Source organism: Equus przewalskii, chromosome 10, assembly GCF_037783145.1.
Source record: "Equus przewalskii isolate Varuska chromosome 10, EquPr2, whole genome shotgun sequence".
Taxonomy (NCBI): Eukaryota; Metazoa; Chordata; class Mammalia; order Perissodactyla; family Equidae; genus Equus; species Equus przewalskii.
This window is the reverse complement of record NC_091840.1, coordinates 57,808,272-57,835,910: the sequence shown is the minus strand read 5'-3', so window position 1 is coordinate 57,835,910 and position 27,639 is coordinate 57,808,272. Positions and strand designations below refer to the sequence as shown.

General features: G+C 40.9%; 1 protein-coding gene and 2 non-coding genes across 3 annotated transcripts in view; all 3 read left to right on the top strand.

The window, feature by feature from the left end:
• PIGL (phosphatidylinositol glycan anchor biosynthesis class L) overlaps window positions 1-12,450 on the top strand; it is an 84,446-nt gene extending 71,996 nt beyond the window's left edge. The window contains exons 4-7 of the mRNA XM_070563528.1: window positions 228-295; window positions 3,911-3,942; window positions 5,702-5,835; window positions 9,644-12,450. Coding sequence (XP_070419629.1) covers window positions 228-295; window positions 3,911-3,942; window positions 5,702-5,835; window positions 9,644-9,742 — 333 coding nt within the window. The 3' untranslated portion in view covers window positions 9,743-12,450. The remainder of the gene's footprint in view (window positions 1-227; window positions 296-3,910; window positions 3,943-5,701; window positions 5,836-9,643) is intronic.
• A 6,414-nt stretch (window positions 12,451-18,864) lies between these two features.
• Window positions 18,865-18,971, top strand: LOC139074241 (U6 spliceosomal RNA). The gene has a single exon (XR_011523777.1). It is a non-coding gene; the product is annotated as a U6 spliceosomal RNA (small nuclear RNA).
• Window positions 18,972-20,940: 1,969 nt separating this feature from the next.
• LOC139074237 (U6 spliceosomal RNA) lies at window positions 20,941-21,047 on the top strand. Its single transcript, XR_011523773.1, has one exon. It is a non-coding gene; the product is annotated as a U6 spliceosomal RNA (small nuclear RNA).
• The last annotated feature ends 6,592 nt before the right edge of the window (window positions 21,048-27,639 follow it).

The following is a 27,639-nucleotide window of genomic DNA, read 5'->3' as shown; positions in this document are numbered from 1 at the left end:
AAGAGTACTGTAAACTGTAAAACCCATGGAACATTCTCCACACAATTGGCCAAACCAATAGCTACACACAGTGGATCTGCTCTGAAGTCAGTTCAGATACACTCAGAATTTGGAAAGGGTTCTGCTTCTACTTTCCTTCCCCAGGGAATGGGGCTAGCTCCCTGCAAGTCAAGGCAGTAGGAAAAACATTGGGACAGGCATAAGTGAAAACCTGTGTTTCTCTCCAGGTGGTGACTTTTGACGCAGTGGGAGTGAGTGGTCACAGCAATCATGTCGCTGTGTATGCGGCCGTGAGGTACGATTCTCTGGCTGATGGAGGTGGGAGGGGCATAGTTCATTTGCTCAGGGGAACGGTCTCTAAAGCAAGTTCCCACGCATCATCTGAGCCCCGTGCAGCTTACTTCTGAATTATATTAGAGAGCCAGCGTTGGCCATATTGCTCACTACAGCTCACCACGTCCTCCACGTGAGAAATTTCTCTCAAGTCTTATTATTATTGTTTCATCTCCTAAACAGCTGACTTTTTTACCCCAGGGATATCACAAATGGGGTAACTAATTTTATTTCTCTCTTTGCTTTGTCCACAGAAAGCTTTTTTTCCCCCTGCTTTTTCTCCCCAAATCCCCCCAGTACATAGCTGTATATTTTTTTAGTTGTGGGTCCTTCTAGTTGTGGTATGCGAGACACCACCCCAACATGGCCTAATGAGCGGTGCCATGTCCACGCCCAGGATCTGAACCAGCAGAACCCTGGGCTGCAGAAGTGGAGTGCGCGAACTTAACCACTTGGCCACGGGGCCGGCCCACAGAAAGCTTTAGGGCCAAGTTTGCAACCCCTTAAAGCAAATGTATGAGCCCCTATGGATTGAGTTCTGCGAATTGTTGTGCCTTCTGGCTTCATCTTTTTTTTCCTCCTCTTATTCTCATTTGTTTATCTTCCATTGTATGTTTTATACACTATCTCAAATATTTCTTTGGAGAAGGAGGATATACATATATAATATGAAATCTCATTTGTTCTTCATAGTCATCCTATTTTACCGATCTGTATTTGCATTCTAGCAGTAAAAAAAAAAAAAAAACTGGGCCAGCCCCAGTAGCCTAGTGATTAAGTTCAGCACGCTCCGCTTTGGTGGCCTGGGTTCAGTTCCTGGGCACGGACCTACACCACTCTGTTAGTAGCCATGCTGTGCTGGCAGCCCACATGCTGAAAAAAAATAGAGGAAGATTGGCACGGATGTTAGCTCAGCATGAATCTTCCTTAGCCAAAAGAAAAAATTGAACCTCAAAGATGTTGAAGGACTTACTCGGGGTCATACAAATATACACCATGTTTCCTGTCCTCCAGAGAAATGCTTCTTCTAGGCACCATGGGCACTGGTGTGGTGGACCTGGCCTACCTACTGAGGAGGGAAAGGGGCAACTTGAAGTGAAGGACTTATTTTGTAACCTTCTTCTAAACATGCCAACATTCTCAGACTGTAGCAGGGAAATATGTGAAGTTGGAAATGACCTCACCTTTCGTGAAGTCCAACCACATTTTTTTTTTTTTTTTTTTTTTTGGTGAAGAAGATTGTTGCTGAGGTAATATCTATGCCAATCTTCCTCCATTTTATGTGGGGCAATGCCATAGTGTAGCTTGATGAGTGGAGCTAGGTCTATGCCTGGGATCCCAACCTGTGAACCCCAGGCTGCCAAAGCAGAATGCACGAACCCAACCACTATGCCACTGGGCCAGCCCTTTAACCACCTCATTTTACTAAGGCAGTGAAGTGGTTTGCCCAGCAGTACCAGGCTGAACAATGGCAGAGGCAGAACTGGACTCCAGGAATCCTGGGTCTCCATTCATTAGTCTGTCTGCTACAATGTGAAGACCAATCCAGTATTAGGACTCTCTAGCTTTGTCCGTAAATTGTGCATCACCTAGGAAGAGGCTAGAAATTATTACCCATGAGCTCTTTCCAGAAAGCTTTTCTTATTTCCTTGACTGAGGAATGAGGGGAGGCAAGAATGCTGTCCCCTCCTATAGACTGTTCACGTTCTGTCCCAGCCAGAGGCCACACCTAGCGGAGACCTGTTGCCAGTTGCATTAGGTGCAGGAAAGACACATCTCCCAGTTACACTCAGAGACACAATTTTTTCCGAAGATACATGGGAAAAATGAGGTAGCCCAAGTGTGGTCTTTCCAACCACGTGGTTACTCTGAGGCCTTAGGCTTCCAACATGGGGGTGGACAGCAGGCCCCATGGAGAACTGGAACAGTGGCCCACCTCATTCTGGCTGCACACTGAGCCTTATTGTTTTTCACCAGCATTTACACTGCACCAGAGAAAAGATCAAACACACCAAGGATAACTCGACAGGCAGGGTGGAGGGGCACTTGAGGCTGATGTGGCTGGGCCCCCTCCCTGGTCCCACCACTGAAGTGGGGACGTGGGGAAGGTTCATTCCAGGTAGAGAACCCCAAGGGACAGCTTTATGTAGACAGAACTGCCTGGGGCCATTTTCCTCAGAAGAGGCTGGAGTGCCACAGGCTTTCAATACTTCTGGGTACCAGCGAGGGTCACTGTGCTTGAGATGATCTGACATGCCCAAGACCTATTCAACTTACTGTCCATGCTCCTTTGAAAATGACCTTACAGCCTTCCCTCTCCGCCCACACCCACACTCCTGGGGGATGACGTTCCTCTTGTGCACAGAGGTTTCAAGCCCCTCTCAGAGGGCCGCAATTCCCCTCTACTTCCGCCCTTCCTTCCCTCCGTGCCTGCCTTCTGCTCTCCACCAATCTTCTAAAATGGTTTTCTCCACAGTCACCTTCTGGCTGCTAAATTCCCTAGGTTTATTTCAGTCCTCATCTGTCTTGACCTTTCCATAGCATTTGACCCTGCCTGTCACTCACTGAAATGCCACACACCAGCTTGTCCTCCCTCCTCTGGCCTCTCTGGCCTCTTCTCAGTCTCTTCCTGGCTTCCCTCCACCAGAAGGCCCTTCAGTGCTCCTTTCCCAGGGCTCCCTCCCCAACCCTGGGCTCCCTCGTGCAGACTCCTCGTGGCTCTAGTGCTTTAAGTGTGATTTCCAGGAGTGTGTCTCCAGGGCGCATCCCCCTCCTTAACTTAGATCCTGCCTTCCCAACTCTTTCCTTGGAGATCCTGACACCTCAAACTCAGAATATGCCCAGGACTCTACCCAGAGTACAAGACAAGTTGCCTCTGACCTCAGGATCCCAGAAACCTTCAGGTTTTTCTGCTTCTCAGGGCTCTACCAGGGAGTCAGGTCCGGAAGTTTTTCACTTCTCTGTCAGCTTCCCTTTTTCAATCCTGCTCTCAAGAATCTCTTTTCATTTGAGTATGTGTGTCTGTGTGTCAGGGTGGGATAGGTCCATCCTTCTCCATCCCTTAGCTTTCAAAACAACAAAGCGGGCAAGAGATTTGGAGATTGGTGCTGCTGGACCTGCCTCACCCTCCTTTTAATGCAGTGAGCACAGAATGGCCTTCACTGTCCAAAGGAGTGAGCGGGGAGGCCAAAAAGGAGAAAGGAACTATCAGGGAAGAAATATCAATTAATATTACAAAATTTTCTCCCACTATACCCACATTACAGTTTCAAGGGAAAAATTTTGAAGAGTCCACTGTAGTTACCTTCATTTCTAATGTGCAAGTTTAGGCCAGGGCACTTCATAAGCCATTGACCATCCTCCAGATTGGCTGTCCTTAGGTAAGGTGCCCACCCTGGTCCCTTCAGCTATAGCCAGAGGTATGGAATCCCAGAAACCTATATGGCAATTTATGCAAAAGAAACGACCTAGAAACCTACCTGGAGGGACCGCAGGGTGCAGCAGGCCTTACTCTGAAGACCCTTCCTATTAGCTACAAAGGAATCTTCACCCTCACTCTTGTCCTTTCCTCCTCCAGGACCCTGCACTCAGAAGGGAGGTTACCTAAAGGTAAGGTCAGTCCCTTTTGCAAAAGACCACTAGATACTATCCCTCTAAGAAACTTATTAGGATGAAATTTATAAATATACAGAGAGCTGCCCTAGGTGAAGCAGAGGTTGGCAGGGAGGCCAGCCCACACTCTTCCTGACTCAGCTCAGGTCTCATCAGGCTGTATCTGTTGGGAAGTGCCCTGCCAGCCAGGCAGCCTCTGAGTGTGAGGAGAGGCTGGGTGTGTTAGTCAGGGTTCTCCAGAGAACCAGAAGCGAGAGGAGATGTATGTAGATAGATGATAGATTGATAGACAGATAGGATAGATAGATCCGATAATATAGGATCCTTATATATAAGGAATTGGCTCATACAATTATGGAGGCTGATAAGTCTCATGATCTGCCATCTGCAAGCTGGAGACCCAGGAAAGCTGGTGGCATAATTCAGTCTGAGTCCAAAGGCTTGAGAACCAGGGGAGCTAATGTGTAAATCTCAGTCTGAGGGCAGAAGACCGCTGTCCCAGCTCATGCAGTCAGACGGAAAGGAATGAATTACCCCTTCCTCCACCTTTGGTTCCATTCAGGCCCTCAATGGACTGGATGACGCCCGCTCACCTTGGGGAAGGCCATCTGCTTTACCGAGTCCACCAGTTCAAATGCTAATCTCATCTGAAAACACTCTCACAGACACACCCAGAAATAACGTTTAGCTAAATATTTGGGCACCCTGTGACCAAGTCACCTGTCTAGCTTTCTCATAGGCCAGCTCTCTTCCACCTCTGGTATTCTTTCAGTCCATCCATCCAAAATCACATTCCAACCCCCAATTAATTAGCCAGGTTGTAAATGACTGATGGGTGCTTGATGGGGTAATCTGCTTGAGTTAGAAACTCTTCCAAACCGCACTTGGCCATTTATTGCATGACCCTGATGGTTAACTTTTCTGAGCCAGTTTCTGGTCTGCTCCCTCTCAGGAGTGACATGAAGATTAAATGAATGAAAACTAAGTAGCTTGTGCCTTTTCTGAGTGGGCTTACCAAGTTGTGAGATCTTTAGAACATGACTATAGTTGGATTTTTTTGTTTTGGGTGAGGAAGATTGGCCCTGAGCTAACATCTGTTGCCAATCTTCCTCTTTTTGCTTGAGGAAGATTGTCACTAAGCTAACATCTGTGCCAGTCTTCCTGTATTTTATGTGAGATGCCACCACAGCATGGCTTGATGAGCAGTGCTAGGTCCACACCTGGGATCCGAACCTGCAAACTCCAGGCAACCGAAGCAGAGCTCTCAAACTTAACCACCACACCACCGGGCCGCTGCGAACAGGACAACAGTTTATTTGATTCTTATATCAACCCTGTGAGACAGGCAGGCCCACACTTACCAACACCATTTATTTTACAGATGAGAAAACTGAGGCTCAGAGAAGTTAAAGGACTTTCCCGTCTGTCAGTTCTTCAGTGACAGAGCAGGAACCAGGTCTCTGGCCTGCCAACACAGGAATTCCGGTCTCCATCACCTTCCCTTTGGCCTTGAGGCAGCCAGATCCCACCCTTTTCTAGCTAGGGCATGTAGCCAGTAGAGGCCAGCCAGCCAGGAGTCCTATGACCCTTTCACTCTTCCTGTATGTGAGAATGATGGGCAAAGAGCAGCCCTGGTGCCACGGTGTTGCTGGGCACCTCCACAGCCACTGCCCTGCCCTGCACCCCAGGGGAGAGGTAGAGTGCTCAGGGGAAAAAGCAAGACTCTTCACTTCTCCCATCTCCCTTCCCCCCCCAGGGTGCTCTGTGCTCACGCTCCAGTCTGTGAATGTGCTGCGCAAGTATATCTCCCTTCTGGACCTGCCCTTTTCTCTGCTTCATACCCGGGATGTCCTCTTCGTGCTCACTAGCAAGGAAGTGGCACAGGCCAAGGTGAGGATTCTGAATTCCTGGACCCCCAATTCCAGATCTGTGCCCCAGACCCCCTGGCTCCTTCAAACCACCAACCAAAGCCCTTCCACAGCGAACAGTGTGGTTCACCTTCTGCCCGTGAGAGTTAGCACTGCAGCCAGACCTTGGGAGTCACAGATTTTTCAAGAACTTTCACCTTTTTTTCTGGTTATAAAAATAATACATGCTAAAAAGAGAAAAAGTAAATACATGCTCGTTGTAGAAAAATCTGGAAATACATAAAAGCATCAAGAAGAAAATAAAAATCAAAATTACCATCAATCCCACCACTCAAAGGTAATCATTGTTAGTATATATATATATAAAGCTATATCCTCTTATAAAGAGTATTTTACATATATGTATATTAAATGGGATCACACATGAATATATCCCATGCCTACTATTTAAAACCTGCCTTAACAACATTATGACCATTTTTCTCCTATGTCATTGCATATTCAAATTGTAATGGCTGCCTATATTCCATTGTATGGATGGACCATAAAATATACCGCAAATCCCTTACCGTTGGACATTTTGATTTACCAGTTTTTTACTGTTATACATGGAGCAGTGCTCTCAGCCTGAGCCTCTGCAAAGAGCCCATCAGGTACACTACTGTTTGCCTACTGAGGAAGTTAGGCCCACTGAGCCCTCCTAGCAAAAGGCTCTTAGCTGTGGATGGGACAGGTGATTCTGAGAACCACTGAGTTAAGGAGAAGGCAGTTGAGGAGAATGGATCCAGTTCATCTCCAGGTGCAACCCCCAGTTGATTTAAGTCCATGATGGAGAGAAGGGCGGCAATGAGCTGCATAATGGACGTTTTTCTCCCAGCCTCTTTTCACAGACGAGGGAGGCCCTGGGGCTGGCTCTAAGCAGCAGGCCTGGGTCCCCTGTCCAGCAGAGTCCCTCTAGTGAGTCCCCTTCAGAGCAGAACTCCCAGCCGTCATGGTGCTCCTGGGCCTTCAGCCAGCGAGCCCTCTGCCTGAGCCACTCTCACACCTGCGTTTCATTCTTTAGGTTTGTGCTGCTGTTGGTCTTAGTTTTGACCCATCCTTGTCTTTTTTGTATCCTCTTAGCATTTTTCTGTATCATTGCTATGTGTTTGGAACAGGTAGCATGAATTTACTGCCTCTTCTTGACCAGGTCAGAATACCTGAATTATGTTGAGAATAAGAAAATAAACAGTAAGTAGAATCACCATATGGCCCAGCAACCCCGTGTCTGGGTGTAGACCCAAAAGGACTGACGGCAGGGACTGGAAGGGATGTTTGCACAGCCATGTTCGCTGCAGCACTAGGCACAACAGCCAAGAGGCAGAAGCAGCCCAAGTGTCCTTGACAGATGAGTGGAGCAAGAAGATACGGTCTACACACACAATGGAATATTATTCAGCCTTAAAAAAGGAGCAAATCCTGTCACATGCTACAACATGGATGAACCTTGAGGACATTTTGCTGAGTGAAATAAGCCAGTCACAAAAGGACAAAAACTGTATGATTCTACTTATATGAGATATCTAGGGTAGTCAAGATCATAGAAAGAGAAGATAGAATGGTGGTTGCCAAGGGCTCGGGGAGGGGGTACTGGAGAGTTGTTCAATGAGTATACAGATTTATTTTTGCAAGATGAAAAAGTTCTAGAGAGCTTTTACACAACAATGTGAACATGGAGAAGACTATACAACTGTAGTCTTAAAAATGTATAAGATGGTAAATTTTGTATAATCTTTCTTCACCACAATTAAACATAAAAGATAAATAAAAAGTAATAACATTTTTGCTAGCAAAGTGTAAAAGGTCAAATGATAAAACCCATTGTTGGACCATTAAATGAAACAGGTGTGTCAACTGCTACACTCCTTCAGGGAAGCAACAGTAATAAATGTCAGAAGTCTTCTCAGACATTGGACTTACCTTTTGATATTCTTGATACATTAAGTAAAAGCAAACAAGTTACAGAACAATATATATAGTGTGATATATTTTTTTCACACATACACATGGAAAAGTCAAAAAACATGCAAAAATATGAATTTTGATTACCTCTGGGTGGTGAGATTTTAGGTGAGTTTAACTTTTTCTTTTAATTTTTAAAATTGTTTATAAAATAAGTTTTACTTGTATAATTCAATAAATTTATACTTTCAGTAATTTTTTTTATATTGAGGTAGCATTGGTTTATAACATTATATAAATTTCAGGTGTGAGGCATTATATTTCGAATTCTTTGTAGACTATATCATGTTCACCAGCCAAAGACTAATTACCATCTATCACCATACAAATGTGCTGAGCCAGTAATTGTTATTTCTAGAATTTTATCCTAAGGAAATGAATAAAGATGTGTCCAAGGATTTATGTACAAGAATGCTCATTAATATAATTTATAGTGGCCAAAAAAGGAACTAATATTCAGCAGGTGAATGATGTAGTACTGTATAACCAGTAAAATCATAGTTTTGAAAGACATGCAGTGAAAATGCTCCAAAAGGGGAGAGAAAGTAGAAACAATTTTGAAATTCTGTGGTATTCTCTTGGAAAATTTGAACAAAAATAGAAAAATAAAGTTTGTAAAACGCCAAAGTTGTGACATAAGTATATAATTATTCTAAGTGTCCATCTTATTGAATGGGTGCTGAAAAGTCACTGAAAGATTAGGGGATCTAAATAAACAGGCCACCTGGGCAGCATGATGTGGGAAACTCATATAACTTGGTAACTATTACAAGGAGACAAGTCAAGTGTGTTTGGACTGCAAAGTTCCTCTCTTCTCTCAAAGTTTTTCTAAAATAAAGATTTTATTTTTACTATGTTTTATTAAAATTTTAGCACTGTTCTGTGAGTTCACACATCCATTTTGTCTCTGAAAATACTTTTTATTTTAAAAATTTAGTCGTATTTCCTGTTGTATTGAAACAATGCTATATAATATTTTGCCTGAATATATCCTATCCTGATAATTTATCATTTAATACTTGTGGTTATTATAGGTGTATTTATATCTCCAAAGCCATGGGTGTTCAAACAAGGAATATAAAATGAGTTCTTCACATAAAGATTTGCAATGATATTAGCTTAGAGAGGCAGTTTAATTATGGTACTTAGAGAAAAACAGGCAGAACAGTTGATATATGTTCTGTCTAGCTAGATCAGTTGCTATGATCTATTCTATTTAAAAACTGAACTACACCAGGTCTGAATAACAAGATGATAAACATTTTCCCCACTAAATGGCAAGGAGAACCCATGCCTTCTTCTAATAGTGATTGTATCTTCCCGGTTTTCCTAATTCAGGAGTCAGAGCATAGTAGTCTAGCTTGATTCCCGTAAAACATCCCAGTATGCATTATGTATGTGAGATAATGGAGCAAAGTGATTAAGAATGTAGGCTCCAGAGTCAATCAGATGGTTTTGGGGTCCAATCTCAGCTTCACTACCTACTAGCTATTGGAGATTGATGAGTTTCTTCATCTATTAAAAAAAACAATAATAGTAGTACTTAACTCACAGGGTTGTTAAAATCGGGATAATGTGAGACTGAGCGCTGTAGCTGCCATTAGCACCAGCTGCTGTCATCACAGCGGGGCAAGCAGGAGTCGGGAGAGAGGAGGCAGTGAGTGGAGGCCAGGCCAGACGGGTTCACTGGTTCTAGGAGAAAGCCAGATCAGGCTACAGCCGGAGGTGCGTTAGTGGGAGGAAGGATTTAAGGTGAGGAAGGCAGAACTGAAAATAACAGAAACAGCTCCGGTGCCCGTGTTCCATAACTGGTCCTCTGATTCTTCTAGAGAGCCATGTCCTGCCACCGCAGCCAGCTCCTGTGGTTCCGCCGACTCTACGTGCTCTTCTCCCGGTACATGAGGATCAACTCACTCCAATTCCTCTGAAGCCCTGAAGAGTCTTCGAACCCAGGGAACAGAGGGAGAAAGAAGACGGGGAAGCTGGGGGCCTGGTCTGCAGCTGGCTCTCTCCCCGAGCCAGAGGAGAGCCCAGCTAGGGTGGCCTTCCAGAGCTCTGCTCATCTGCCCTAGTCAGCCTCTAATAAAAGGGAGGCCATGCAGGCCCATGGGCTGTCCAAACGTCAGCTTCTTCCTCTGGGAAAAAACCCACAACAACCAAAAACAAACAAACCCAAGGATAATAATAGCTAGCCTGCTAGCTTCTCAAGTTCTTGTGAAAAACGATTTACATAACGACACAATGGATGTCAAACACAGAGCCTGTTGTTATTCCAAGTGAAAGTAGAAGTGCTCTGATATCACTTCACAGACGCTACAATGCAGGATGTTTACACTGTTTCCAAAGCAGGCTCACTAACACAGACACACACACAAGAACAGTCTGTATTGAATGCGTCCAACCGTGATCCTTTGATTTATCTTTGTGGCCTGTGTAGACAATTTGAATCTAGGGACAACTTGCTTTATTTAACGTCACAGGCGTTAAGGTCCCGACACTGTGCCCAGCATTTCCCTCAGAGACTATTATGCTGTGGGCCTCCCCTGAAGGAGCTTACAACCAAATATCTCAGCTCTCAGGCTTTTGGGAGAAGCAGGAGGTAGGAAAAGAAATCTGGAACTTTCTTTCTCAACACTCAAGAACCTAATGTCTCAAAATTGTGCTACAAATAAAAGTGCTCTGAGAGGTCTGGCTTGGAAGCTACTCCCAGAGTCCAGCTAATGGTCCAGGGAAGTGGACCAAGGCAGGAAAGCTCAGTGGTGAAGAGCACAGGCCCTGCAGACTGATGACCCTGGGTGTGAGGCCAGAATTACCTACAACGTAACCACAGGCTAGGTGTTTATCTTTCTCTGTCTCAATTCTTTCATCTGCAATATGAGGGGACAATAATGGTACCACCCTCAGAGGAGATGATGCAAGGAGCACAGGAAAGGGTCTGGCTCACAGTAAGTGCTCAAGAAAGATGATGTTATGGGAGCTAAAGAATAAGAGGGTGCTGAGCAGAAAGAAGGACTAGCATTAAGTCAAAGTCCTGACACTGAGAAGATCTTGTGATCATTGTCCAGTAAGTATTCTCTCTGCCTGTCCTGAATTGCTATCTCCATAGCAACAGGTAACAAACCTGCTTTTTGGGTCTCTCCACCCAAACTTGCTCCACTTTGCTGAGGGTCACCATTATCTTGAATGCCTCCTAGGGACCACATGAGACTGACAGAGCTATTAGGCCCTGAAGCTGGAATGGGAAATGCAAATTTGGTTATACTATCTGTCTACTTAAAATTTGTCAGTAGCTCCTAATAGCCTTCATATGAAGGTGTGACAAGAAATAAGCCACCAACACTGGTTGGAGTGTGGTGGGACAGGCTGACCCTGTCCCACTGCTAAGAAGACAGACACTGACCCAGCTTTTCTGGACAGCAATGCTTAATACATATTAAGAGCTTAAAATACATATACTATGTGACCTAAGGAAATTTTTAAAAAATCAAAATTATATACACAGATATCATCACAGCATTATTTATAATAGCAAAATTAGAAAAATCCAGTGATACAATATTTAGTAATGAGGAAAAATGTTCATGATATATTAAATTTTAAAAAGCAGGTTAGGAATGGTACAATCTCATTTTATTAAACATACATACACATAAATATGTATGTCTGCATGTGTATAAATACACACAAAAGAATATAAATCAAAGGATATATCAAAGGATATATATCCAAAAAGTAAATACTAATTAGTGAGGTCATCTTTCTACAATGAACATTTATAATTTTAAAGGACTTTTTGTTGTTTATGAATAGTTTTGATGTGATATAATATTTTCAATACAATGTGAAGTTAAAAAAATTGTGTATAGCCAGTATAATCTCAATTATGTAAAGAAATGATTCATTAAAGAAAAGCTTGCTATTTATACACTGCTGGCAGACAAGTAATGGTACAACCTCTGGAGGGCAACTTGGCAGTTTCTAGTAAAGTCACATACCCTCTGATCCAGCATGTCCACTTGCAGTAACTCACATATAGATTTACTCCACGTGCCAAAAGAGGTGTGTAAGGGATAGACATTGAAACACTTTATATTAGTAAAATACTGAACCAGTCCAAATTTCTATCCATTAAGGATTGGTTAAATAAATTGTGGGTACACCATTAAAATATAATGCCATGAAACTCTCAAAAATAATAAGGCAATACACGGACTTGGAAAGGTCTCCAAGGTATATTGTTAAGTGAAAAAAAGCCAGATGTAAAACGGTGTTAGAGAATGCAACCATTTGGGATGGGAAAACCATATATGTCCACACATCCAAATGTGTATAAACAAATAGGGTATCTCTGCTGACAGTGCTTGTCTCTGAAAAAGGAAATTGGGTGGGAGGAGGGGAATGGATACCTTTTGTCCCTTTTGAATTTTATACCATGTGTATATATTACCTATTCAAAAATATTTTTAAATCTTAGAGGTGAGAAAGATGTGTATAATTACCAATATAGAAGCTTCAGTGTGGTGGGATTTGAGACTTATTTTCTGCTTCTTTTGTTTTCCTGTACATGCCAACTATTTTTTAAAAATAAATAAAAGCCCAAGAGGAAAGTTCAAAATAAACATTTTTATTTACCGGATGCCTAGTGCTTGATTCTGGTCCACGTCGCTGGAGGGCAAGCTCCCCTTACCTGCCTCTCCATCCCAGCACCCTCCTGGGAGCAGCACAGCAGCCCTGGGAGCACTGCTGGGTGCACCTGAGGCCGCAGACTCAGAACAGATCTGGGTTCTCCGCAGTGCCTGGAGAGAGCAAGGACAGTGGCACAGGGAGGAGGATGCCCCTAGAGGCTGGCATGGCCGCTGCTAAGCCCCTGTAGTAGTGCCTGTGTGTGAGTTACATGAGTTACATGTGGAATGCGGCCCTGAGGACACTTGACTGGGCAAGAAGAAAGCCTTTTTGTGCAAATTATCAGAAGGCAGCCCCTCCTCCAGGCAGACACACTCTCTCACCAGAGCACAAACAGCATGGCAAGGGAAAGGAAAACACAGCTTGCCCTCTCTAGGCCCCGTAGCCATGGCCTTGTGTAATTAACAACCTGAAAAACTACATCGCAGCCCTGAAGCCTGGCGCAAAGATCAGAAGTTCATGGTTTCTTGAGCAGTCAGAAAAAAAAAAGAAAAGAAAACCACACACACACACAAGGTCTCAATTAACTAAGAATTCCCTGGGGAAGGGCTGTATCCACACCCAGAGTCCTAGGAGGCCAGCTGGTTGTGGAGGGACTGCTGTTCCTACTCCCTGAGGTGTCAGAGACCTGAAAAAGGCCCTCACCATGGCTTCAGAGAGGGCTGCTGGTTTGCCAGTTCTAACCCCCAGCCCAAAGGAGCAGAAACTGCTGGGTCGCCCACCACTTGCTGCTTTGCCACCGCTCAGGACCAAGAGAGACCAGACAGTACCAAAGGGGGAACCTTCCCCCACAAGTCTCAGAGGGAGCAGAATGCCACTCTCTGGGGTTGGCAGCCCTCACTGAAGGAGCAGTAAATGGAAGAGATGTCATCAAAAACCGTAACGAAAGCTGAGGCCCTGGCCCAGACTAAAAAGGATGTTTCTGAGCAGTGGCCACATTAGCAATCTGGAATATCAGGCAGAAGATACATCTCTGAACAAAGAAGAAAAAAAAGCGAGAAATGGTAATCATGGGGGAAAAGGAACTTGAAAAATACATCTAGAAGATCTAACGTGAATAATGGGCATTCTAGAAGGAGAAAAACTCACAGATGGGGAATAATAAAGAACTTCCATAATTTGAAAGAGACTTGAGCCAGCGCATCAGAAGGGCCCACCATATCCAAGCCGGCTTTGATTTTTTAAAAAGATACACAAGCATGCTGGCAAAATTCCTAAATTTCAAATGGGGGAAGGAGATAAGAGTATTGTAAACATCTCCTCTGGATTCGAGGGCAGGCTCAGAAGGTAACGATCCCAGTAGAGGCAACAAGTCGTAGACAAATACAGGGCTCGTCTCGATTGTCAGGACCGGAAGTTTAACCACCTGCAGCAAGGAAAGACGTAGAATCCAAATTAACTAAGAGGAGAACAGGAAATGAAGAGAACGTTAAAAGTCTGCAGAAGTAAGAAAAAAAGAAAAGAGGAAACAAAGTATAAAATGGAATAAATATAATAGAAATGATACGAAAAGCATAAAATCAGGTATCAGTTATTTCAAAAAATAATGGATGGGCTATCAAAACAGAGACTTAACAAATTGAGTTAAGAAAACAAAATCTAACGACATCTAAAGTGACAAAGAAAAAGTTAAAAATATGGATGACCCATATACTATCTACCAGGCAAAGGCAAGGACAAGGAAAGGAAGAGCATACCTCCTGGCGTCAAAAGCATAAACCCTGTACAGTGGGGGAGGTTTTGTATGATAACAGGTTCACTCTGAGAAGAGAGGCACCAAATATCACAGCAGCCAGATACACGAAACAAACTCTCAGAAATTCAAGTTCTTTATAAAAAGTACAATGATAATGGAAGGCTTCAGCATTCTTTCAGAATTTTGACAAATCAAGTTGGCAAAAGCAAAGACACAGCATTTGAATAATATAAGAATCTTAAAGTCAACATTCACTCCTTATTGTGATAGAACATTTACAAAAATCAATTATTTATCAGCCACTGGGAAATCTTTAATAAATTCCCCAAAGTAGATGTTGCAGGCCACATTCTTTGATTATAATCAAATAACATTCAATAAAATTAAAAATGACAACAACAAAAAAACTACTAAGAAATCTCCAGATCAATGGCCCCCCGATCAAAGAGGAAATTTCAAATTATCAAGAAAGTAATAAAAATTACACTTTACATGAGACCTGTATTCAGGTAATTTATAGTCTTAAATACTTTTATTTAAAAAAAAGATTAAAAATAAGTGAACTACATGATTCAATTTAAGAAAATCAATAATATAAACCAAGAGAAAGTAGGAAGAGGGATTTAATACAGATGAAAGATAAAAATAAATGAAACAAAAAATAGTGGAAAGGATAACAAGCATTCTTTGAAAAATCAAGTAAGCCAACACCTGGCAAGTCCAATTCAGAAAAAGAGAAAACAAAAATGCCATTATTGGGAACAGAATGGATATTATAGCCACAAAAATGGAAAAGACTAGAAAAATTATGAGATGATATGCAAGTCCATGACAACAAAACTGAAAATCTAAAGGAAATGGATGACTGCCTAGTAAATTTTGACTACTGCCAAACTCTACCAAAATGTCATAAATAGGGTTCAAACATTTCCATCACATAAAATGCAGGATTGTATCACTGCAAGATTAATGAAAACCAGTATTTTTTAATCTTCCAAGGACTTGGCATCAAGGTCATGCATCCAAGACCTGAAGGTGGTGCTGCCCCATCAGGGTTCCTAGGCAAGCAGCTGTTTTGCTTTCTTGGCCATGTCTCGTAGGGAAGGAGGGAAACCTGTGCAGCAAGATGCTCAAGACCAACTGCAAGGCGGGGATGGGCATAAAGTTAGGCAGGGGTGGAAGGAAAGGGAGATGAGCCAGCTCTGTATAGGGGTTGGACCCCAGGACAGACTGAAGGATGGCTGTCTCCTTCCACTGAAAAGCTTCACACTGCTCCTTCTGTTGAATCCTTGCAACGCAAAAAATGTTCTCATTAGACTGAGCAAGTCCCAACCATGTGGTCACTCCAAATCCCCTGCCACCCCTACACCCCAACAGGAGCTTTGGTCCACCCACATGTAAGACTAAGGACTAGGCAGGGAACTGGTGCCAGTGACAACCAGATTATATCCAATGGCAGAGCACCTTATTAATGGGATTTTACATGACTAAAATTTACTTGAAAAGAAAAAGAGACACAGTAAACACATAAGAAATGAGAAAGGCAATTCTAATACATTTTTAAAAGGTTCCTAGTGTAGATGATTTTACCACTATTTAAAGATAATTCCAATGTTATTTAGAGTATAAAATAGAAAAGTACTCCAATTCATAGACATAGCAACAAAACATGATATAGCACAAAAAAGAAAATACTGAAAATTGTATTTGTGAATATAGATGGAAATACGTAAAAGAAAACATTAGCAAATTGAATCCAGCAGTGCAGCAAAAGAATTACCAGTCCATTACCAAGCAGGGTATCATTCCAGGAATGCAAGAATGGTTCCACGGTGGGAAACCCATCAATGTAATTCATTACATCAACAATTAAGAAGAAAAACCATATCCTTTTATTTATAGGTGCTGAAAGATAAAATTCAGTCACTATTCCTAATAACAGTTTTAAGGAAAATAGGAGAAAAGGGTACAACTTAAATATAATAAAGACTATTTACAAAAGTCTAGCAGTCTAAAACTAAGTGGACAAGGTAGGAATGCAAGCTATCGTAATTATCCAGGTAACTCTGAAGGGTGAAGCTAATGAAGTAAGAGACAACAATAAAATAATTGGTCTAAGTATTGGAAGAGACAGCTATGTTTAGAGCCAAAAAGATGTCAGTAAAATCTCCTATAATAAACGAGGGAATTTGGTAAGGCAGTTGGATAATAGATATCTTTACAAAAATCAATAGAATTTCTTTAACTGGTAATAATGTGACACAAATGAAAATGGAAAAAAATCTCATTTTCTTGTTTTTTTTTTTTGGAAGATTAGCCCTGAGCTAACATCTGTGCCCATCTTCATCTACTTTTTATGTGGGACGCCTGCCACAGCATGACTTGATAAATAGTGCACAGGTCCACATCTGGGATATGAGCCGGTGAAGCCCCGGCTGCTGAAGCACAGCATGCGAACTTAACTGCTATGCCACGAGGTCAGCCCCCAAAAAACCCATTTTCATCAACATCAAGAACTATAAAATACCTAGCAGTAAGTTTAACACAGAAGACATAAGATCTGGCTGGGGTCAGCATCATGGCAGAGTGAGCTGTTCCCTTAGTCTCTCCCCTCTAAGATACAATGAAAAGGACATTCATTAACCAACAGAAGATATCCACACAGCACAACAGGACATCTGAGAGATCCATGCAGACATAGGCCTGAAGGTAGGGCCACTGGATTCTTGGGAAGCAGTGAAAGGAGGTAAGCGGATCTCCTCTGCCTCCTCAGTGGCAGCGATCTAGAGCCTGGGAGCTCACGCAGTGGCCAGCATGCAACTCTGAGTGGAGATGGGGGAAGAGGCAGCCTTCCCTGGGAACACTTTCACTCTCAGAGTTGCTTCCCAGCCCATGGGATCACCCTATACCAAGGTGGCTCAGAGGCCACGTGGGTGCCCCCACCAAGTCAAGCAGCCCAGGCAGGCCACCAGTGAGTGCAGAGCATTCAGCATTACATGTGCAAAAAAAGTGCTTGCCTCTTCCCCGCAACCCAGCACACCAGCTTGGCCGGTCGACTAGGGCAGCAAATCTGCACCAGAGCACCTGCGCCTGTGTGTGTGAAGCAGCAGTGGCCAGCGGGCAAACACAGACAGCCCTATAGGTACAACTTCCAACAGATATGGCAGGTTCAGAAAACATACCTCCTGCCAGTGGTGGTAGGTGGAATCTGCAACCAGATACAACCCCTTTGCACCGGTAAGGGTCCACTCCATCAAACACCATGAAGAAATACATTAACACTCCAGAGCATAAGGAGAATGACAAGTGTCAAGAAACCAATCCTGCAGTCACAGAAATCTACAATCTACAAAATTAATGAGCAGAAGGAATTCTTCACAAAAGAGATCTAAACTCTAATAAAAAAACAAATGCTGGAGATGAAGAACACAATGAATGAGATAAAAAAAGAATCAAGGATCCTTAAAAAACAGAGCTGACATTATGGAGGACAGAATTAGTAATGTAGAGGACAGAAAAACAGAAATGTTTCAGGTGGAGGAAGAGAGAGAACAAAGGCCAAAAAGAAATGAAGAAATATCGACTCAATTAGGAAATGCAACATAAGGATTATAGGTGTTCAAGAGGGATAGGAGAAGGAGAAAGGAGTAGAGAGCTTGTTCAAAGAAACAATAGTTGAGAACTTCCCAAACCTGGGGAAAGAATGGAATTATGAGTAAATGAAGCCAATAGAACTCCTAATTACATCAATGCAAAAAGACTCTCTCCAAGACGTATATTAGTAAAACTGACAAAAGTAAATGACAAAGAAAAACTATTAAGGGCAGCAAGGCATAAGAAAATAACCTACAAAGGAACCCCTATCAGGCTTTCAGCAGATTTCTCAGCAGAAACCTTACAGCCTAGGATAGAGTGGAATGATATATTTGAAATACTGAAAGACAAATACTTTCAGCCACAAATACTCTATCCAGTGAAACTATCCTTCAGATACAATGCAGAAATAAGAACTTTCCCAGATAAACAAAAGCTGAAAGACTTCATCAGCACAAGACACCTGTTATAAGAAATGATCAAGAAGGCTCTCATAACTGAAACAAAAAGGAAAAGGTTTACAAAGCCTTGAGCAAAGAGATAAAAAGACAGACAAAATCAGAAAATTACAGGTCTCTATCAGAAGAGGTTAGCAAACAATTATAACATTAAACATAAAAGGAAGGAAAGCATCAAAAATAACTATAAACACTTCACTTTAATCACAAACTCACAGCACAAAATGGAATAAGTTGGGACAACAGTAACTTAGACAAGGAAGAGGAAAAGGATGGAACCTGCTTAGGATAAGAAGATAAGAGGTTACCAGATAAAGGACTATCTCATCTATGAGATTTTTTATACAAACCTCCAGGTAGCCACTAAACAAAAAAATCAGAACAGAGACACAAATGATAAATGAGAGATGACTAAGAAAACCATAAAAGAAACTCACCAAACTGACATGGCTGTCAGAAATACACAGGATGAGAAACAAGGGAAATATAGAACAACCAGAAAACAGGAGATACAAAGGCAGGATTAAGTCTTCATATATCAATAATTACTTTAAATGTAAATGGATTGAATTCTCCAATCAAAAGACAAGAGTGGCTAGAAGGATTAAAAAACAAGACCGTGCTCACTTCAGCAGCACACATACTAAGATTGGAACAATACAGGGAAAATTAGCATGGTCCCTCCACAAGGATGACACGCAAATTTGTGAAGCATTCCATATTTTTTAACACAACCAGAGGCACTCACAACTAGAATATATAACTGTGTACTTGGGGGGGGGGGGGTTGGGGAAGAAGAATTTAAAAAAGAGAGAGACAATTAGCAACAGATGTTAGCTCAGGTCCCAATCTTTAAAAAAAATAAGAGCCAATAATATGCTGCCTCCAGGAAATATATCTTAGCTCTAAAGACAAAAACAGGGTCAGAGTAAAGGGATGGAAGACGATACTCTATGCAAATAGCAAACAAAAGAGAGCAGGTGTCGCCACACTTATATCACACAACGCAGACTTCAAGATACAAAAGGCAGTGAGAGACAAAGAGGAGCAGTATATAATGATAAAAGGGACATTTCACCAAGAGGACATACACTTATGAATCTATATGCACCAAACACAAGAGCACCAAAGTATATAAAGTAACTACTAACAGACCTAAAGGGAGAAATTAACAGCAACACAATAATAGTAGGGGACTTCAACACCCCACTTAAATCAATGGACAGATCATCCGGACAGAAAGTCAACAAGGAAATAGTGGAATTAAATGAAAAACTAAACCAGATGGACTTAGTAGATATATACATAGAACATTCCATCCAAAAACAGCAGAACACACGTTCTTCTCAAGTGCACATGGAACATTCTCATATACTGGAAAACAAGGCAATACACAATAAATTTAAGAAGATTAAAGTATGTCAAGCATCTTTTCCAACCATAATGCTATGAAACTAGAAATTAACTACAAGAAAAAAGCTGGGAAAGTCACAAATATGTGGAGCCTAAACAACATCCCACTGAACAACCAATGGATCAATGAAGAAATCAAAGGAGAAATCAAAAAATGTCTGAATACAATGAAAATGAAAGTACCAACTCTTATGGGATGCAGCAAAAGCAGTCCTAGGAGGGAAATCCATAGCGATACAGGCCCACCTCAACAAACAAGAAAAACCTCAAATAAGTAGTCTTAAACTACACCCAACCGAAACCGAAAAAGAAGAACAAACAAAGTCCAAAGTCAGGAGAAGGAGGGAAATAATAAAAATTAGAGGGGCCAGCCTCGTGGCGCAGCAGTTAAGTGTGCACATTCCACTTCAGCAGCCCGGGGTTCACTGGTTCGGATCCCAGGTGCAGACATGGCACCATTTCACACGCCATGCTGTGGTAGGTGTCCCACATATAAAGTAGAGGAAGATGGGCATGAATGTTAGCTCAGGGCCAGTCTTCCTCAGCAAAAAGAGGAGGATTGGCAGTAGTTAGCTCAGGGCTAATCTTCCTCAAAAAAATAAATAAATAAAATTTAAAAAAATAAAAATTAGAGCAGACATAAATGAAATAGAAACCAAAAAAAAAACAGTAGAGAGGATCAATGAAATTAAGAGCTGGTTCTTTGAGAAGATAAACAAAACTGACAAACCCTTACCAAGGCTCACTAAGAAAAAAAGAGAAAATGTTCAAATAAATAAAATTACAAATGAAAGGAGAAATTACAACAGATACCACAGAAATACAAAGGATTGTAAGAGAATACTATGAAAAACTATATGCCAACAAATTGGATAACCTAGAAGAAATGGATACATTCTTAGACTCATACAACCTACCAAAACAGAATCAAGAAGAAATAAAGAATCTGAATAGACCAACCACAAGTAAAGAGATTGAAACAGTAATCAAAAACCTCACAAAAAATAAAAGTCCAGGAGATGGCTTCTCTGGAGAATTCTACTCAAATTCAAATTGATTCAAATTCTACCTATCCTTCTCAAACTATTCCAAAAAATTGAAGCAGACAGAATGCTTCCTAACTCATTCTCTGAGGCCAAAATCACCCTAATCCCAAAGCCAGACAAGGACAACACAAAGAAGGAAAATTACAGGCCAATATTGCTGATGAACATAGATATAAAAATCCTCAACAAAATATTGGCAAACCGAATAGAGCAATACATCAAAAAGATCACACACCATGCTCACTTCGGCAGCACATATACTAAAATTGGAACGATATAGAGAAGATTAGCATGGCCCCTGCGCAAGGATGACACACAAATTCATGAAGCATTCCATATTTTTAATATAGGCAGTACACTCTTTGACATCAGTTTCAAAAGAATCTTTTCGGACACTATAACTCCTCAATTGAGGGAAACAATAGAAAGAATAAACAAATGGGACTTCATCAGACTAAAGAGCTTCTTCAAGGAAAGGGAAAACAGGATTGAAACAAAAAAACAGCCCACTAATTGGGAAAAAATATTTACAAGCCACTTATCCGACAAAGGGTTAATCTCCACAATATACAAAGAACTCACACGGCTTAACAACAAAAAAACAAACAACCCGATCAAAAAATGGGCAGAGGACATGAACAGACATTTCTCAAAAGAAGATATAAATATGGCCAATAGACACATGAAAAGATGCTCATCATCGCTAATCATCAGGGAAATGTGAATCAAAACTACACTAAGATATCACCTTACACCCGTTAGATTGGCAAAAACATCCAAAACCAAGAGCGACAAATGTTGGAGAGGTTGTGGAGAAAAAGGAACCCTCATACACTGTTGGTGGGAATACAACTGGTACAGCCACTATGGAAAACAGTATGGAGATTTCTCAAAAAGTTAAGAATAGAAATACCCTATGACCCAGCCATCCCATTACTGGGTATCTATCCTAAGAACCTGAAATCACAAATCCCAAGAGTCCCTTGCACCCCTATGTTCATCGCAGCATTATTTACAATAGCCAAGACGTGGAACCAACCTACATGCCCAGAAACTGATGATTGGATAAAGAAGATATGGTATATATACACAATGGAATAATACTCAGCCATAAAAAAAGACAAAATTGGCCCATTCGCAGCAACGTGGATGGACCTCAAGGGTATTATGTTAAGTGAAATAAGCCAGTCAGAGAAAGACGAACTCTATATGACTCCACTCATAGGTGGAAGTTAACATATTGACAAGGAGATCTGATCGGTGGTTACCAGGGAAAAGGGGGGGTGGGGGGAGGGCACAAAGGGGGAAGAGGTGTACCCACAACATGACTAACAATAATGTACAACTGAAATCTCACAAGGTTGTAATCTATCATAACATTAAAAAAAAAAAAAAAAAAGATCACACACCATGTAAAGGGGGATTTATTCCAGGGATGCAGGGATGGTTCAACATCCACAAATCAATCAATGTGATATACCACATTAACAAAATGAGGAATAAAGATCACATGATCATCTCAATATTAGATGCAGAGAAAGCATTTGACAAGAGCTAACATCCATTTATGACCAAAAAAAACCTCAATAAAATGGGTATAGAAGGAAAATAGCTCAGCATAATAAAGGCCATATATGACAAACCCACAGCCAACATCTTACTCAATGGGGAAAAACTGAAAGCCATCCTTCGGAGAACAGGAACAAGACAAGGGTGCCCACTACCACCACTCTTATTCAACATGGTACTGGAGGTTTTGGCCAGGGCAATTAGGCAAGAAAAAGAAATAAAAGGTATCCAAATTGGCAAAGAAGAAGTGAAACTGTCACTGTTTGCAGACAACATGATTCTATATATAGAAAACCCTAAAGAATCCATAAGAAAACTATTAGAAATAATCAACAACTACAGCAAATTTGCAGGGAACAAAGTCAACTTAGAAAAATCAGTTGCATTTCTATACTCTAATAACAAACTAATAGAAAGAGAGCTCAAGAATACAATCCCACTTGCAATTGCAACAAAAATAATAAAATATCCAGGAATAAATTTAAACAAGGAGGTGAAAGCCCTATACAATGAAAACTCTAAGACATTATTGAAAGAAATCGAAGAAGACATAAAGAAATGAAAAGATATTCCATGCTCATGGATTGGAAGAATAAACAGTTAAAATGTCCATACTACCTAAAGCAATCTACAGATTCAATGCAATCCCAATCAGAATTCCAATGACATTCTTCAAGGAAATAGAACAAAGACTCCTAAAATTTATGTAGAACAAGAAAAGACTCTGAATAGCCAAAGCAATCCTGAGAAAAAAAGAAAAAAGCTGGAGGCATCACAATCCCTGACTTCAAAATATACTACAAAGCTACAGGAATCAAAACAGCATGGTACTGGTACAAAAACAGACACACACAGATCAATGGAACAGAACTGAAAGCCCAAAAGTAAAACTGCACATTTACAGACAGATAATCTTCAACAACGGAGCTAAGAACATACAATGGAGAAAGGAAAGTCTCTCCAATAAATGGTGTTGGGAAAACTGGACAGCCACATGCAAAAGAATGAAAGTACACCATTATCTTTAACCATACTGAAAAATTAATTCAAAATGGATTAAAGACTTGAAGGTAAGACGTGAAACCATAAAACCCTGTTAGAAAATACAGGCAGTACACTCTTTGACATCGATCTTAGAAGGATATTTACGAATACCATGTGTATTTGGACAAAGGAAACAAAAGAAAAAATAAATAAATGTGACTTCATCAGACCAAAGGGCTTCTGCAAGGCAAAGGAAACCAGGAACAAAACGAAAAGACAACCCACCAACTAGGAGAAAATATTTGCAAATCATATATCTGACAAGGGGTTAATCTCCATATATAAAGAACTCATGCAACTCAACAACAAAAAAACAAACAGCCCAATCAAAAAATGGGTAGAGGATACGAACAGACATTTTTCCAGAGAAGATATACAGATGGCCAACAGGCACATGAAAAGATGTTCAACATCGCTAATCATTAGGGAAATGCAAATCAAAACTACAATGAGATGTCACCCTGCACCTGTTAGAATGGTTATAACTACCAAGACAAAAAACAACAAACGTGGGGCTGGCCCAGTGGTGCAGCAGTTAAGTGTGCATGGTCCACTTTGGCAGCCCGGGGTTCATGGGTTTGGATCCCAGGTGCGGACATGGCACTGCTTGTCACGCCATGCTGTGGTAGGTGTCCCACATATAAAGTAGATGAAGATGGGCATGGATGTTGGCTTGGGGCTGGTCTTCCTCAGCAAAGGGAGGAAGATTGGCAGCAGTTAGCTCAGGGCTAATCTTAAAAAAAAAAACCAAAAACCAAAAAAACCCAACAAATGTTGGAGAGGATGTGGAGAAAAGGGAACCCTCATACACTGCTGGTGGGAATGCAAACTGGTGAAGCCACTGCAGAAAACAGTATGGAGATTTATCAAAAAATTAAAAATAGAAATACCATACGACCCAGCTATCCCACTACAGGTATCTATCCAAAGAACTTGAAATCAATGATTCAAAGAGACTCAGGCACCCCTATGTTCACTGCAGCATTATTCACTATAGCCAAGACGAAGAAGCAACCCAAGTGCCCACTGACTGACAAATGGATAAAGAAGATATGGTGTATATATATATACACGATGGAATACTACTCAGCCATAAAAAAGACAAATTGTCCCATTTGCAACAACATGGATGGACCTTGAGGGTATTATGTTAAGTGAAATAAGCCAGACAGGGAAAGACAAACACCACATGATTTTACTCATATGTGGAAGATAAACAAACACATGGACAAAGAGCAGATTAGTGGTTACCAGATGGAAAGAGGGTTGAGGGGTGGGCAAAAAGGGTAAAGGGTGATGGATAAAAATTAGCCTATTGGTGGTGAGCATGATGCAGTCTATATAGAAACTGATAAATAATAATGCACACTTGAAATTTCACAATTAAGCCATTATGACCTAAATAAAATAATAAAAAAAGATATAAAATCTATCTAAATTTTACAATCACTATTAAAATTCCCACCATCTTCTTTGTAGAAACTGACAAGCTGATCATAAAATTCATGTGGAATTAATTGCAAGAAACTCAGAAGCCAAAACAATCTTAAAAAAGAACAAAGTTGGAAGACTCACACATCCTGATTTCAAAAATTACCACAAAGACCTAAATTGTGAGAGCTAAAACTATATTACTCTTAGATGGAAACACAGATGTAAATCTTTGTTACTTTGGATTAGGCAATGGTTTCTTTAATATGACATCACAAGCACAAGCAACAAAAGAAAAAAATAGAAGCCTTTGTGCATCAAAGGACACTATCCAGAAAGTGAAAGGGAAGAGCCAGCCCTGATGGCCTCATGGTTAAATTTCGGCACACTCCACTTCATTGGCCTGGATTCGGATCCTGGGTGCTGAACCACAGCACTTGGCTGTCAGTAGCCATGCTGCGGCCATGGCTCACATAGAGGAACTAGAAGGACGTACACTAGAATATACAACGAGGTAGTGGGGCATTGGGGAGGACGAAAAAATAGAGAGGAAGATTGGCAACAGATGCCAGCTCAGGGTGAACCTTTCCCAGCAAGAATAAATAAATAAATAAGTGAAAGGGGGAAAAGTATTTGCAAATCATATATCCAATAAGGGTCTAGTATGCAGAATATATAAAGAATTCTTACGCTCAACAGCAAAAAGACGGCTTAATTAAAAGATAGGCAAAAGACTTGAACACACATTTCTCCAAGAAGATAATGCAAATGGTCAACAAGCACAAGAACATCAGTGGTCAATACAGAAATGAAAATCAGAGCAACAATGAGATACTACTTCACAGCGATTACGATGGCTACAACTCAAGCAAACAGACGCAGAAAACAAGTGTCAGTGAGCATACGAAGAAATTGGAACCCTCATACATCACTGGTGGGACTGTCAAAGTGTGCGGCTGTGTGGGAAACGTGTCACTGTTCCTCAGTAATCTAAAGATTGGCCATATGACCCAGCAATTCCACTCCCAGGTACATACCCAAGAGAACTAAAGATATGTCCACACAGAAACTGGTGAACAAGTGTACTCAGCAGCATTATTCATAACAGCCAGAAAGTGGAAACATCCCAATGTCCATCAACTTATGAAAAGATAAATAAAATATGGCATTTTGCTTATTATTCAGCCATAAAAAGAAATGAGGTCCTGACACATGCTACAAAGAGGATGAACTTTGAAAACATTATGCTAAATGAAATAAGCCAAGGCACAAAAGGCCACATATTGTAAGATTGCATTTATATGAAATGCCCAGAATAGGCAAATCCATAGAGACAGAAAGTAGGTTAGTGGTTTCTAGGGGTTGGGGGTTGGGGCAAAGCAAGTGAGTGCTAATGAATGTGGGGCTTCTTTTTGGAGTGATGCAAATGTTCTGGAATTGATAGTGCTGAAGATTGGACGACCTTGCAAATATACCAAAAACCACCAAATTCTACGAGTTAAAAGGGTGAATTTTATGGTGTGTGAATTATATCTCAATTCAAGAAATGGTGTGAAAACGTTAAAATGCCCTAGGTTGACAATAAAGATACACACACAATAAACTCAAAATCACTCCCTGAACCTGGTGGTACCCATGTGACCTGCGAGCCTAGTAAAAACAAAGTCAGTACCATAGAGTACAAATATTATTTGTATTTTAACCCAGTTTTAGTACTCATTGTTTTTCTTTTAAATATACAATTTGTAAAAGTTAAAAAAAATTTAATGCAGGATATAAGACCTGCATAAATAGAGAGCTGTACCACATTCCTTGACAGACAGATTTAATACAAAAATCCTTACAAAGTTAGTAAATTGAATATCAAATACATAGAGTATATACAAGTTCCAGTTTATAAACTTATATATTTACATGTTATATTTATGTATATTAATTCCTATTCTTACAAAGTTAATATGTAGTTGCATTCAGAATCTCGATGGCTTATATTTGGACCTGGATAAAATTATTTTAAAAATGTATTAGAAAAGGAAATGTCCAAGAATAGCCAAAATATAAATATTAAAAACGATAGAGACCCGAGCCCTGCCTTTCCATGTTATAACATAAAGCCACTGCAATCGGAACAGTAAGATAAAGGCACAGAAGTAAAAAGATGTTGAACAGAAAAGAAAATCCATAAACAGATCCAAAATATATGAGAACTACTATACAATAAAGATGGCATTTTAATTCAGTGGACAAATCTTTTAATAAACCGTTTCAGGATGGGTGGTCAGGCATTTGGAAGAAAACAAAGACTTCCCACCTTATACCAAATACAAAAATATATTCTAGATGAATTTTAGATTTACATGTAAAAATCAAAACAATTAAAATACCATTGAAGAAATTTGGGAGACTAAATGCAAAGAAACCTTGGAGTGGGGCAGACCTTACCAAGCCAGCCAGGCTGAAATCTCTAAGCTGTAAAGGAAAAGATAAATATTTCACAAAAAAATTATTGTAACATGTATTACAGATGTGTTAATATCCCTGTTACATAAAAATTGATGGGCTGGCGTTGTGGCCGATGGTTAAGTTCAGCGCGCTCCGCTTCGGAGGCCCCGGTTCAGATCCCGGGCACACACCTACACTCAGTGGTGGCCATGCTGTGGGCCCACATACAAAATAGAGGAAGATTGGCACAGAGGTCAGCTCAGGGTGAATCTTTTTCAGCAAACAAAAAAAAGAGTCCACAAAAAAAAATGATTCGAAAACATCCCCCCGAAAGTGGATTAAGGATGAAAAATTCACAAAAGAGGAAGTCCAAACGGCCAATAAACAGGAAAAACTATTCCACTTAGTAGCCAGGGCATGGACGCTAAAGCAAACTGAAAATATGTTTT